Raw genomic sequence first — 12,985 nt, 5'->3', positions numbered from 1 at the left:
CCAAAATATTAGACCACTGAATGAAATAAAACAGTTTGAGTTTTCCCAGGAAAAATAAATAATAATAATAAATGTTGTCCTTTTATAATAGCATGCATTATCTCAATGATAAAAGTAAAGGTCTCAAAAAGAAAAAAATATTTGTAATATGGAATTGATTGAACTGTGGATACTAAATATTAAATAGCTGTAAATATAATTTAAGTGGTAATCCAAGGATTTTTCAAGTGATTCAGATTATTTCAATGCAAATCATTCCTACAAATCTTTACAAACTTCAGTCAATTATTCTCTTATATTAGCACTGATACATTTGTGAAGTATACATGAATGAATTATATACAGCAAAAGATAATAAAACAAACTATTGCGGGTGATTTAATAAAATAAAAATGACAAAATAATAAGCTATCAATACTGAGACATTATTGTGTTTATTCTCCTTAATACATCCTAAAGTAATAATAATTATATAATAACTATAATAATAATAATAATTAATCAACATGCACTGTTAAATTGTATAAGGCTGCCCAATGCAAATATTTGGACATTAAAACCATATGATTAACAGTTTGTCACATCCTGTCACTAAATGCACATTTCTGAACCATAAAAACATATAATTAACATATTTTTATTAGAACCAAATGAGAAATGCTGTACTACACAGTACAAAAGAAAGGATACTGATCCAGGAAGATGAGTGCAAATCAGACTCACATTTAACATAACAACATATGGAAACAGACAACAGCAGTTCTTTATTCAATGAAGACAGTTGTGTGACTTGGAGAAGTGCTATTGTCACATGAGGCAGCATATGCCACTCAATGAATTGCACACAGGGATTTGACTGGCATGTATGGAGAGGTTGATATTTCAAGTAATATTCAAATGGCTGAACTGCGGAGAGAAATGGCAAATATGTAGACCAGCACATTAGACAGCGGTGACAGATCAGATCTAATCTGTTTAATGAAATCGGACAATGTCATTTTAATGTTTATGCCACCAGTGACATAAGAAGAAAACACAGTGTCAGAAAGCCAGTGCCCAAAAGATCCCCCAGAGCTGTTAGATACGGGATGGAGAAGCTATCAGGATCCCTGCCGCACTTCCACAAGCAATGAACCATCACATCAACGATGCCCAGCAGAAGAAACACCTATATGAGGATTCAGAATAAAATCAATAAGACATATGCTAACAGACACATTCTCCTCAATAAGACATATGCTAACATCTCTTTCACTTGCCTGAGTGAAAGCAGCTGCCAAATAGAAGAAAATGAAGACTGCAGTAGGTGGATCCGGGCTGCCTTGTATTAGGTAAATGGTGTAGATGAAGACCAGGTGGCCTGGGATGGCCAAAGTGAGCAGCACCTGCGCTGATCTTCCATTCGGTCCTGTCAGAAGTAATGCAAAGTGTTTTTTGTCCTCGTTCTGAAACCTTAACCCTGGGGTTCTCAGCTCTGGCCCTCGAGATCTACTTTCCTGCACAGCTTAGCTCCAACCCCAATCAAACATACCTGAACTACCTAATCATGGTCTTCACAATCACAAGAAAGTTACAGGCAGGTGAATTTAATCAGGGTTCGAGCTAAACTCTGCCAGAATTGAGAACCTTGATGGATAAACAAACATTGATGGTAATCTGTTACCTGTGGTGCAAAAGCTGCGGCAGGGGCAGTAACATCCTTTAGCGTCGTCTGGAAGCTCGCCCGGCGGACAGTGAAAATGAAGATACGTGGCTATACGACTAGCCTGGATGGAAACCAGATTACCACCAACACCTTAAAGGGATTAAAGTCCACCCAAAAATTCTGTCATCAAGACATTTTGAAGAATGCTGGTAACGAAATGGTTTCGGGTCCCTTTGACTTCCATAGTATGGGAAAAAACATATTTTGGTAGTATTTTGAAGAATGTTGCTAACCAAACATTTTCAGGTTCCAAAACTGTTACCAACATTCTTCAAATATCTTCTTTTGTGTTCCAAAGTAAGCCATATAGGTTTGGAATGACATGAGGGGGAGTAAATTATGGGAATTTTCATTTTTGAGTAAACAATCCCTTTGAGGATAGGTTGATATTGGAAGGTGTGTATAAAATTTAAAACAAACAGTAATTTGATCAGAACATAATATATCAGTTCAGTCTGACCCACCATTTATAACAGGACTGTAGAGAACAACTCCTTCAAGCTTTGGATCAATGATGGCACGGTCCAGAATCAGTCCTCCAAGACTGGAGATATGAAACAAAAAGCAACATAAGATGGTTGTACCAATATAATCGGTGCAGTTGCACCATCACAAAAAGGTCCATGCTAGACTTATATTGATGTACCAAGTGGGAAACATTTACCTGCTGATCACCATTGCAGTTATTACTGGCTCCCAGCTGGAAAACAGCAGTTTTTGGCTTTCAGGGTGCCGAAATGAAAGAATTACCCACATCGGCATCAGGCACAGGAAAACAACACACACCAGGTAGGTAATATAAGGGTATGGCTCTACAAACAGAGAGAGTTAAATGGTATTAAAGAGAATAAAAAGCCACACCTCTTAGGTGGAACAACAAACTAGTCTTTGACCAGTTACTGGTCTTCCATTCTCACCCATGTAGTAAAAGAAGCCTTGACTGATGACGGCCAGCAGTCCAAGTGTGATGATGTCACCTAAACTGGCAGCGATGGGCGTGGCTATGTTGTCAGGGTTCACGCCCACCTTCTTGGATCCAACAATCACACCAACCATTACGATGCCTAGAAAGATTTGCATATATCAAATCTCAAAGATCTAAGAATTTATACATGCTGTATGAAATTACAAATGGATTTTTATGAACATTACCGTTCAACCGGTTTTTGGAAGAAATTAATACTTCTTATAGCAAGGATGCATTAAACTGATCAAAAGTGACAGTAAAAACCCTTATAACGCTTCCATTCTCACCCATGTAGTAAAAGAAGCCTTGACTGATGACGGCCAGCAGTCCAAGTGTGATGATGTCACCTAAACTGGCAGCGATGGGCGTGGCTATGTTGTCAGGGTTCACGCCCACCTTCTTGGATCCAACAATCACACCAACCATTACGATGCCTAGAAAGATTTGCATATATCAAATCTCAAAGATCTAAGAATTTATACATGCTGTATGAAATTACAAATGGATTTTTATGTACATTACCGTTCAACCGGTTTTTGGAAGAAATTAATACTTCTTATAGCAAGGATGCATTAAACTGATCAAAAGTGACAGTAAAAACCCTTATAACACTACAAAAGATATTTATTATTTCAAATAAATTATATTCTTTCAATTCATTTTGAAAAAGTTCAATGCTTGACCTTGTTTGTCATCACTAAGGATCTGCTTCCATTAATCATACTGACAGTCTTATCCATTTATGCCAAATGCTGATAATGTGAGCTATGTGGCCTGAGGATGTTGGGTCTATATCCAGGACCTGTACGGAAAATGGGTTTGCATGGCCAAGATCACAAGCCATGAGTCATTCAAGTGAGAATAACCTCATGATCAGCACCCACAAAGATGATGTCCTCCGTATTTGATGCCCATGAAGTGTTTAAAGATTATAAATGGTCTATATTAAGTAGATGAAAATTGGTCAGAAACAAAAGCTGGATGCAAACCCTGCAGCAGAGATGCTGTGAATGCTGTCACAACGCTGCAACAGCAAAGCAGAGCTACATGGTTCACGACGAGCTCCTCCTGCAGGATCCAACCAAGAGCCGAAGCTACCAGAGCAGCCAGGAAGCCCAAAACTGTAGCCTGCACCTGAAGAGACAAATAGAGTTCAACGAAGAACAGAATTTCACCAAGCAAGCATCAAATGAGCTGGATTAACCTGTTTGAGGGCGAGATTTCCAATGATCAGGTTCCATTTCTCGCTTGAAGAGTTAATTCTGCCTACATTCACCTGCAGTACAGATATTCAAGTATTGAATGACTGTTTATTCATTTACTATAAATCATTACAAGCAAATATTCAATAAACCCTTTGATTTTGTTCAAACTGCAACATTCAAGTTATTCAAGCCCTGAGGGCTGTTTTATTCACAGCAGGGTGTGAAGTTCCTCACCATGACAAATGTGATGAAGGGGAAAGAACACAACACAGAAACAATACAGCAGAAGAAGTAGATCATATGAGATGGGATGGTGTGCAGATCAGGGTTCCCACTTCCTACACATTTCAACCAATGATTTTCCACAGCTTTCCAGTCGTTCATGAAATTGTATAAGGATTTTTTAAATAGCGCGAATCAATTTTTGGAGGTACGCATAACTAGAAAAATGGGTGTTTACAATAAAACGCTAGTTTTTAAATATTGTTTTAATTTATGAATAATTAATACAATGGTGACCATCACACTTGAAAATATATATATATATATATTTTGTTTTTATTTGCAGTGATGCCATAGAAGCATTATTTGGTGTTCCCAAAAGAACCTTTCAGTGAACAGTTCTTAAAAGAACCATTTTTATAGTGTGAAGAACATTTGAATAATCAGAAACCCCCCTTTTCCACTTCAAAGAACTGCAAAGCAAATGTTCTATGGATGTTAAAGAATGGATGCTAATAAAGAACCTTTATTTTCACATTGTGGATTTCAGATGCAAAGATATATTCAATGCATTTTAATTAATAATATAATTACTAATATTACTAATAAAGCAAAACAAGAATGCAAAAGAGATTATTTGTACTGGTGTCCCCACTAAGCTTCCTAACTAGGTTGACCAGGAAGTCTTCACTGCTTAACATCATCAGAAAGACCATTCTAGTTGATGAACTTAAGGGATAATGATACTGATAAGCCAATAATTATTTTCACATTTATTGGCCCGTAACAGATAAATGGCTTATGTTAGAATACTGTACTAAATTAGAAATGAATTAAATGCAACAAGACAAATTAATTTAGGAATTACAACATTATAAAGTACAGTATGAAAATTGGATATTTATTTTGAGATTTGCAAAAGATTACATTTAACAGTATTATTCACTGATTTATTTTTGAAAGATTATCTTTTAGTGAGCATTACGACGACAAAGGTAATTGAAAAGGAAATAGGAAAATAGGAAAAATGAGCAAGCAGAACTGAATATCCAATCTCAGCTAATACCAAAAAAAATATTTCAAATTATAACAATAAATAAAACTCAATTTTTGCAGAAAAAGTACCAATTGTGAATCCCTAATTATTTTTCTGGGGAACAGCATGGCTTTTACACTGGCATAAAACCAACATAAACCAGCCTGAAAATAAATGCTGGTTCAGTGGGGTTTCACAGGTATTTAGATGACACATCTTACAGCGGTGGAAAGTCTTGATGCCAATGTCATCTCCAGGTTCCCCTTTAGGCCCAGTAGAGGTGGGACAAGGATGAAGATCTCAGTCACATTACGGAAAACGTCCCAGTGCTGATTCATCAACACAAAGAAGAACCATTTATAGTCAGCTTAATCAAAATCCACCCTATCACCATCATCATCATCTCCCTACTCACCTGCACTACATCCAGCAACATCCCTGCCAGAACCGTCCCAAAACCAGCTAGGAGGAATGGAAACGAAATCTGTATCACCAAGGCCCAGACCGACTCGCTCGGCATCTCCTGGCCATGAATTTCCGATATGGTGCCAGAGGCCAATGCTGTCCCGTAAAACTCATTGTGAAATAAGGGATCCGACTCTGAAAATTCCTTACTGCTGAAGCTTGACGTTCTGTTGGGTCTTCTGGTCTCTGGCATACACTGATGCCCATTTTCTCCAGATGACAGGTGAGCTGAGGTCAGCTGACACTCTTTCTGCTTTTCTTCAGTGAGGGATCCCATTGTCATCACACAACCGTATCAAAAAATATATTGCACAGTCTTGAGTTTGAATTAAAAAAAACAAATAAGTTGTTTGTTGCAAACGAATCACGTAAAGGTACTTGATATAATGATTCTTAGATCGTGTGTATAGATGAATTTTAGATCAAATTAGTATAGACGATTTGACTGAGTTTGATGATAAAGTTGCTTGATATCTCACCTGAAAAACATGAAACACTTCAGCAAAGAATCAAGAATAACAATACAAAAATGATCTACATCAAACCAGGGTTATTTTAGTTGAACTAAAACACCTTTAGTTTAATTGTATGTACTAAAATAACTAAAACTGAAATGAAAACTATGTAGACATATTTAAAAAAGCATTAAAATGACAGAAACAACAACAAAATGACTAAAACTTTAACTAAAATTAAAACAAGATACTAAAATATAAATCAAAATATTAATAAAAACTATAATAGTATCTCAATGAAGCTAAAAAAACGGCATCAAACTGTTCATTTGTAGTAATACTGAATCTGCTTCACTGTTAAATATTGACAGCATGACATCACTTAAAACTTTAACTAGTAACATATAGTCTCGCCTGTTACAGATGCCAGTGATTTATTGATTTATTATTTCACATTTGATTGTCATTCTAATTGAAACCACTGTAGATCAAGTTCGAACTATTAAACTATTCAACCACACTTACAGACAACAGAATTATCATTCAGTACATGTGATTATACTGGTCTGACATACTAATATATAAGAAGAAAAAAAGCTTAATATTTAATAAGATGTTTACATCTGTGTTCAGATAATAAATATACTGAAAGTAAGCAGTATTATTTTTTGCTATTAATTTGTAACTTTAATTGTAAAGTCAGGGTTTACAAAAATGTACCTTACCTCTCTAAGCAGCACAGCCCTAAAACCAACAAGCTGAACATGTGGTGGTTGTCAAGCTCTTTTTTTCACTCTTTTCTCTCTCATTCAGCCTTCATACACATTACTAGCAGACTGACTGTGTAGTCAATGCAGGTTTGTGAAGCCACTGTTTGTGCTGAGCTCATAAATGCCCATGAACTTATTTGGCACATGTTTCTCATTAAAAAACCGAGGACAGACTAAAATAGGGCTGTACGGTATGTGGTTATGAATGCGGCCTTCAGGCTTTTGCGGTTACTGGTAAATAATAATGCATTCATTTGCACAATTAGAAGGAGAAAGTTGTTCCATAACTTGTGTTGTCGCTGTGCTTTATGGCGCCACTCGCAGGACAGAGTGAGAACTGCAAGTCAAAAGTCACGAGATACACGAGAAAAGCCATTCGTTTTTAACAGCAATATTTCTTTTTTTAAATTGATCAGAGATGATACGCTTACTCAGATGCAATATTTATCGTCTCTTAATTATGACAGTGCATTATCATCCTTACCAAACCCCCTGTCCTCAGAACATTACTCAAACGTAAAAATAAATAAATAAATAAAAAATAATATATATATATTTCATTTGAAAGAGGTTCGACATCATTGCAGTGGAGGATTGGATCTATTTTAATGCAAAAATAGATAATCAATTTAATTGACCAGTGAATTCAATGCTCATTCCTTTTTTCTCTCTATAGTATTAAATGTTTATATTGATGCCATAGATTCACATGCCATATATATATATATATAGCATAAAAAATATTAATTAAAAAATTGTTATTATTATTGATAAAAATTCTAATGAAATTATATTAAAAATATCTAACATTTTCTGTCACACAAATAAGAAAGGAAGTGCAAAGACACAGGCGCAAGTGGAATGTACAAAACACAGTGACATTAATTTTTAAGTAAATATAATGGCCGATATATTGCGTCACCAAAAATGATTTTTTCATGTACATATATTGCGCGATAATTCGATATATTGATTATTGCGACAGGCCTATTTGGAGCTTTTATTTCTGGTTTTATGACTGTTGATCGGTTGTATTTGTGCAGAAATTCACACAGAAGTGCAGGTTAAAAACTATGAGAAGTTCTTAGAAGAATACACGGCTCAGCTGCAGGGTATTGAAGAAGCGTTGGACGACTCTATTGGAGATGTTTGGGACTTCACTCTGGACCCCATTGCTTTGAAGGTGTTGTGTCATGTATTACAGCTTCTTAACTGTTTAATTTTCAGTTAATTGCATTTATGTCATATCACTCTGCTTGCTCTGGCACACCAGCTCCTGCCGTATGAACAGTCCTCGCTGTTGGAGCTCATCAAGACCGATAACAAGGTATGAAATGTCTGCACATCTTTGGTCATGCTGCAGTTTACATGTGATGCAGATGCTGAATGGAAATTAGTGTATTATGAGTTTACCTGTTGCTTTTTTCTCTCTCTTTCTTCACCAGGTGCTTAATAAAGTCATCACAGTGTATGCAGCTCTTTGCTGTGAAGTTAAAAAGCTGAAATATGAGGTAAGTGAAAATGTATGACATGACATGTATAATATTCCATAAAATTTCTGTTTCAAATAAATACTATTCTGTTGAACTTTCTGTTTGTAAAGGAACCCTGAAAAAAATGTATCCCGGTTTACACAAAAATATTAAGCAGCACAACTATTTTCAATATCAATAATAATAATTATAAGAAGAAATGTATCTTGAGCATCAAATCAGCATATCAGAATGATTTCTGAAGGATCATGTGACACTGAAGACTGGAGTAATGATGCTGAAAACTCAGCTTTGCATCACAGAAATAAATTATATTTTAAAATATATCCTCCTGACTACCAGCTATGGAGGTTTGTCCTCTGTAGAGGACATTATGTTTTAGTGATTTCTCTGAGACGTTACATGTCAAGGTTTTAATGTCCTGTACAGAGCACATTCAGGGCTTTTCAGAGATACCAAATGATTGGATGTTTCACCATGACCACTCCCTCTCCTTGGTCTTTAAAAATGACTGACATTCATTTAGTGATCAAGTATAACACCCTTATGGAAATATGATAATATTTTGTAACTATAATTAAAATCTGACTAATTTTCAAATTGTTTGTCATAAATCAACATCTCAGGAAAATGTTATGGGGTTTCAAATCAAAATATGACCTTCTGTTATGAAAAAGGACATCAATTTCATACATGTCCACTGTAGAGGACACCAGGACGTAAAGCATGTTTATTACACATTGTGGGAGACACAACAAATGAATAGAGTAAAAATTGTGTATCAATATTCCTATTAAATATTAGATATTATTATGATAATCTTGCTAATTATTACTCCCATTATTGCACTTATTTGTTCATTCTATGTTGCCCCAAAAACACATTAATATGCAAATTAGATACAGTTTATAGATACATTGTATATAATGGAAAAACTTGTTTATGGCCATTTTACACACATTTTGCATAAAGAGAAATGTTTTTTTAAAAATATCTTTCATAATATAGTTGAGAATCGTCTTTATATAAAGTTTGGTATAAAAAATGAAAATTGATTTGTGATTAAAACAAAAATCCCACTGTTTTTGCCTTTTCATGTCTTTTTATTTCTTAAAAAAACAGGACTTTTTAAAGTCCCGATGTCTTCTACAGAGGACATAGCATAGCATATGAATAAAATATCATTTTTCAGATTTTTTCTTATGCTCTAAACAATGTAATGACATGACAAAATACTAAATTCATAAAACTGTTTTTTCCTGGTAGTCAGGAGGATATGAAAGTAGGAAAAAGTAATTTAAAATTGTAATAATATTTCACAATATAGCAGTTTTTTCCGTTATTTTAGATCAAATAAATGCAACCTTCGTGTGCAAGTCTCACCAAGATTACTTCAAAAAACATAAAAAAAAAAAAACAATCTTACTGACCCCAAACCTTTGAGTGGATGTTTATAAAGTCAATTTCAGCTCAATTGTTAATGGTCTCATATTAACCGTTTTGTGCTTTCTACGTTTAGGCTGAAACTAAGTTTTACAATGGCTTGTTGTATTATGGTGAAGGAGGTAAGAACTACTGCTTTGGTTTTTGCTGTTCATTTTACAGCTCGTCTGCATGAGAATCTTTTAAATCCAACAAGATTCCCATTTTAGTTCCATAATTGTATATCTGAGTGGATTTTAAATGCGAATTGATTTTATCTCTCTGGAATAGAATGTTATTGTTTGTTTTTTTTGCTTGAAATAGCGTGCACTTATATTGTAGTTTTGTTCGTATTAAAATTTCGTCATTCAACTTTAATTTCATTTAACCTGTACCTTTTAACAATAATAATTGTTTACATTTTTACATTTTTTTCACAGTGTCAGACACTAGTATGGTGGAGGGAGAGTCTCAGATTCAGATGGGCCGCTTCATTTCCTTCTTACAGGTTTGACATCATGATCTTTTTGAATTATTACTGATAATATAAAAAATATTTTTTTTTATTTGATTGTATGTTACAGGAGCTGTCTTGCTTTGTGTCGCGCTGCTTTGAGGTGGTGGTCAACATGGTTCACCAGCTGGCTGCTTTGTACAACAGCAACAAGTGAGACATTTAAAATATTCTCATATTATGTGATGTTATGTGAATGCAGTGTTGCTGAATTTTTTTTATTGCTTTTTTTATATCTCAGGAGTGCAACAAAAATCATTGAGTCCACAGGTGTACATTTTCAGGTAATTGCCATTTTCTCTGTCCTCTTCATGTGGTTCTTCACTGCAACCTGACGTCTTATATTGTTGGTTTCTCTTTGTCTGCAATCAGACAGTATACGAGCATCTGGGAGAACTTCTGGTGGTCCTCATCACCCTGGATGAGATCATGGAGAACCACACCACACTGAAAGATCACTGGAAGATGTACAAAAGGTGGAGTGGGACCTTTTAGATGTTGAACCAATCTACAGTATGAGATGTGTTCGTATGAAATCATCAAATCTTGATGAAAAGATTTTCTCATCACAGATTTTGTGTTGTTCTTTGAAGGTTACTGAAATCTGTCCATCATAACCCAGCTAAGTTTGCCATTCCAGAGGAGAAACTAAAACCCTTTGAGAAGCTCTTATTGAAGCTGGAGGGGCAACTGTTGGACAGCATGATTTTTCAGGTCGGCACCGTTCACAAACGTCCTCATCAAAATTGTAGGAAGACAGGAAACATTTAAGTACAGTCATCATAATTATAGTTACAATATTATATTATATAGTAAATGTTATTATATTATTAACATCAACTGTGTACAGTAATATAATAATTTATTTCATGTATATTAAAAATAAATTGTATAATATTACATGTATGTATTATATAACTTCTGTTAATATTCATGAAAAAAGTTATTATACTTACAGTATATTATTGTGCACAGTTCCTCAGTGCACATTATTGTAAAAAGAAAATGGGTTTATATTTCATATTTCACCATTTTTATATATGTATACAATGTATACATGGTAATATTAAATATTTAATATTTTTAATGATAAAAATCAATAATATTAAAAATACATGATTAGACTATTACATATATATTTATTGTAGATGTAGATGTCTATTGTGTGTATTAAAAATGTTAAGACAAGTTATATTATTGCTAAGAGAAAATGTTTTTGTTTTCATAATATTTCACCATAGTACTGTATATATTTTATCTGCAGTGTTACCAATTTTTTTCTACTAAAGTTTTTACTGAATTACTGGTCGCTGAAATATGTCACTTTACAGAAATTAAGTACATTTAAATAAAGTTATTAATTTAAAATAAGTTAAAAGTTTAAATAAATGTAAGTATTGGCTGTTGGCTGATCTTTTTTTATTGTTGCTCATTTTCATGCAGGCTTGTGTGGATCAGAGGTTTGATGACCCAGGAGGAGATGTATCAGTTTCTAAAAACAGTGCCTTTGCAGAGGAGTTTGCGTACAATATCAGAACCATTTTTGCCAATGTTGAATCAAAGCTTGGTTTGTATTTATAATTAACCTAAATTAATTCTAAATGCCGTTAATGACACATCTCAGCTGTAGACAACAACCGATATGATCCATTTGACTTGCAGGAGAGCCATCAGAAATTGATCAGCGAGATAAATATACAGGCGTATGTGGCCTCTTTGTGCTGCACTTCCATATCTTCAGGACTGTGGACAAGAAGATCTACAAATCCCTGCTGGATGCGTGTAAAAAGGTGAGAACACTAACTCGTGAGAATGAGTGGGATATATAGATCTACTCTTTCAGTCATTATGAAGGCTGTTTCCCTTCTCTCTCCTCCAGGTCCCTGCAGTGACATTAGCAGCTAATATAATCTGGTTTCCAGACACATTTCTGATAAACAAAGTCCCCGCGGCAGCTAAACTGGTGGACAAGAAGAGCATCCAGAGCATCCGCAGCAGCAGAGATGCATACCTGCAGCAAAAGGCGCAGACGCTAATGAAGTAAAACACACGCTTCTGATATGATTCATAAATCAACTATGATTTAGCCTTCATTTTTGGAACCGTAAAGTTCATGGTCATTGTTTTTCATTATAAATATACAATTTAAGGTTCCATGTATGTGTTTCTATGCAGGGACATGCAGTCCTACTACATATTTGTCACGTCCTGGATGATGAAGATGGAGTCTATATTATCAAAAGAACCTAAACCAGACAAATTGTCTGAGGATTTGAGCAACAGGTGTAATATCTTTGTGCAGGTAGAAGAGACTGGCGTTTTCTTCTTTTCTGTTAGTTTTGAGATTAAAATGTTCTTTATAGAGTTGGAAATTCATAATTTTTTAAAATTGCATTACATTTCCAGTGCACCGACTGTTTCATAATCAGATGTGTTTGTGTTTCTGTAGGGAATCCTGTACGCTTACAGCATCAGCACCATCGTCAAGACCACTATGAACATGTACATGTCCATGCAGCGGCCCATGACCAAGACCTCAGTGAAAGCCCTCTGCCGGTTGGTGGAGCTGTTAAAAGTGGGTCCAAGAGTCATATTAATATATTCAACAGCAAATACTTCAGCATTTATACACTTTTTTTCCCCCCATACTTTTAAAAGTGTATGTTATATATATTTAAAATATTTATTTAATGTTTATTTTTGTTTATATTAAATTTATGTTTTTGGGGGG

At 34.8% G+C, this 12,985-nt stretch overlaps 2 protein-coding genes across 2 annotated transcripts in view; one reads left to right on the top strand and one right to left on the bottom strand.

Annotated features, from left to right (window-relative positions):
* Positions 1-797: 797 nt before the first annotated feature.
* Positions 798-5,897, bottom strand: slc41a2a (solute carrier family 41 member 2a). The gene is made up of 10 exons (XM_016262523.1): positions 5,551-5,897; positions 5,357-5,464; positions 3,877-3,948; positions 3,662-3,806; positions 2,960-3,106; positions 2,370-2,517; positions 2,170-2,249; positions 1,664-1,795; positions 1,260-1,408; positions 798-1,168 (listed from the first exon to the last, which is right to left on the bottom strand). The coding sequence occupies exons 1-10, from the start codon at positions 5,881-5,883 to the stop codon at positions 1,007-1,009; spliced, it is 1,476 nt and encodes a 491-aa protein (XP_016118009.1). The 5' UTR covers positions 5,884-5,897; the 3' UTR covers positions 798-1,006.
* Positions 5,898-7,133: 1,236 nt separating this feature from the next.
* The window catches only part of washc4 (WASH complex subunit 4), a 14,248-nt gene continuing 8,396 nt past the window's right edge, over positions 7,134-12,985 (top strand). The window contains exons 1-15 of the mRNA XM_016262156.1: positions 7,134-7,155; positions 7,869-8,008; positions 8,099-8,152; positions 8,271-8,336; positions 9,838-9,883; positions 10,181-10,248; positions 10,325-10,407; positions 10,496-10,538; positions 10,627-10,730; positions 10,848-10,968; positions 11,698-11,821; positions 11,917-12,044; positions 12,134-12,294; positions 12,430-12,556; positions 12,704-12,829. Of these exons, the coding sequence (XP_016117642.1) occupies positions 7,134-7,155; positions 7,869-8,008; positions 8,099-8,152; positions 8,271-8,336; positions 9,838-9,883; positions 10,181-10,248; positions 10,325-10,407; positions 10,496-10,538; positions 10,627-10,730; positions 10,848-10,968; positions 11,698-11,821; positions 11,917-12,044; positions 12,134-12,294; positions 12,430-12,556; positions 12,704-12,829 (1,413 nt within the window). The remainder of the gene's footprint in view (positions 7,156-7,868; positions 8,009-8,098; positions 8,153-8,270; positions 8,337-9,837; positions 9,884-10,180; positions 10,249-10,324; positions 10,408-10,495; positions 10,539-10,626; positions 10,731-10,847; positions 10,969-11,697; positions 11,822-11,916; positions 12,045-12,133; positions 12,295-12,429; positions 12,557-12,703; positions 12,830-12,985) is intronic.

The sequence above is a fragment of the Sinocyclocheilus grahami genome, unplaced genomic scaffold (assembly GCF_001515645.1).
Source record: "Sinocyclocheilus grahami isolate Dianchi unplaced genomic scaffold, SAMN03320097.WGS_v1.1 scaffold31.1, whole genome shotgun sequence".
Taxonomy (NCBI): Eukaryota; Metazoa; Chordata; class Actinopteri; order Cypriniformes; family Cyprinidae; genus Sinocyclocheilus; species Sinocyclocheilus grahami.
Note: the sequence above shows the minus strand (reverse complement) of the source record. Positions and strands in the feature narration are given on the sequence as shown.

Bases quoted from the DNA above. Each gene is read 5' to 3' on its own strand.
- slc41a2a (XM_016262523.1), bottom strand. From the start codon at position 5,883: ATGACAATGGGATCCCTCACTGAAGAAAAGCAGAAAGAGTGTCAGCTG. The intron at 5,465-5,550 runs GTGAGTAGGGAG...TTGATGAATCAG, and splicing joins TGTTGCTGGATGTAGTGCAG to CACTGGGACGTTTTCCGTAA. The intron at 1,409-1,663 runs GTAACAGATTAC...TACTTCTGACAG, and splicing joins CCGCAGCTTTTGCACCACAG to GACCGAATGGAAGATCAGCG.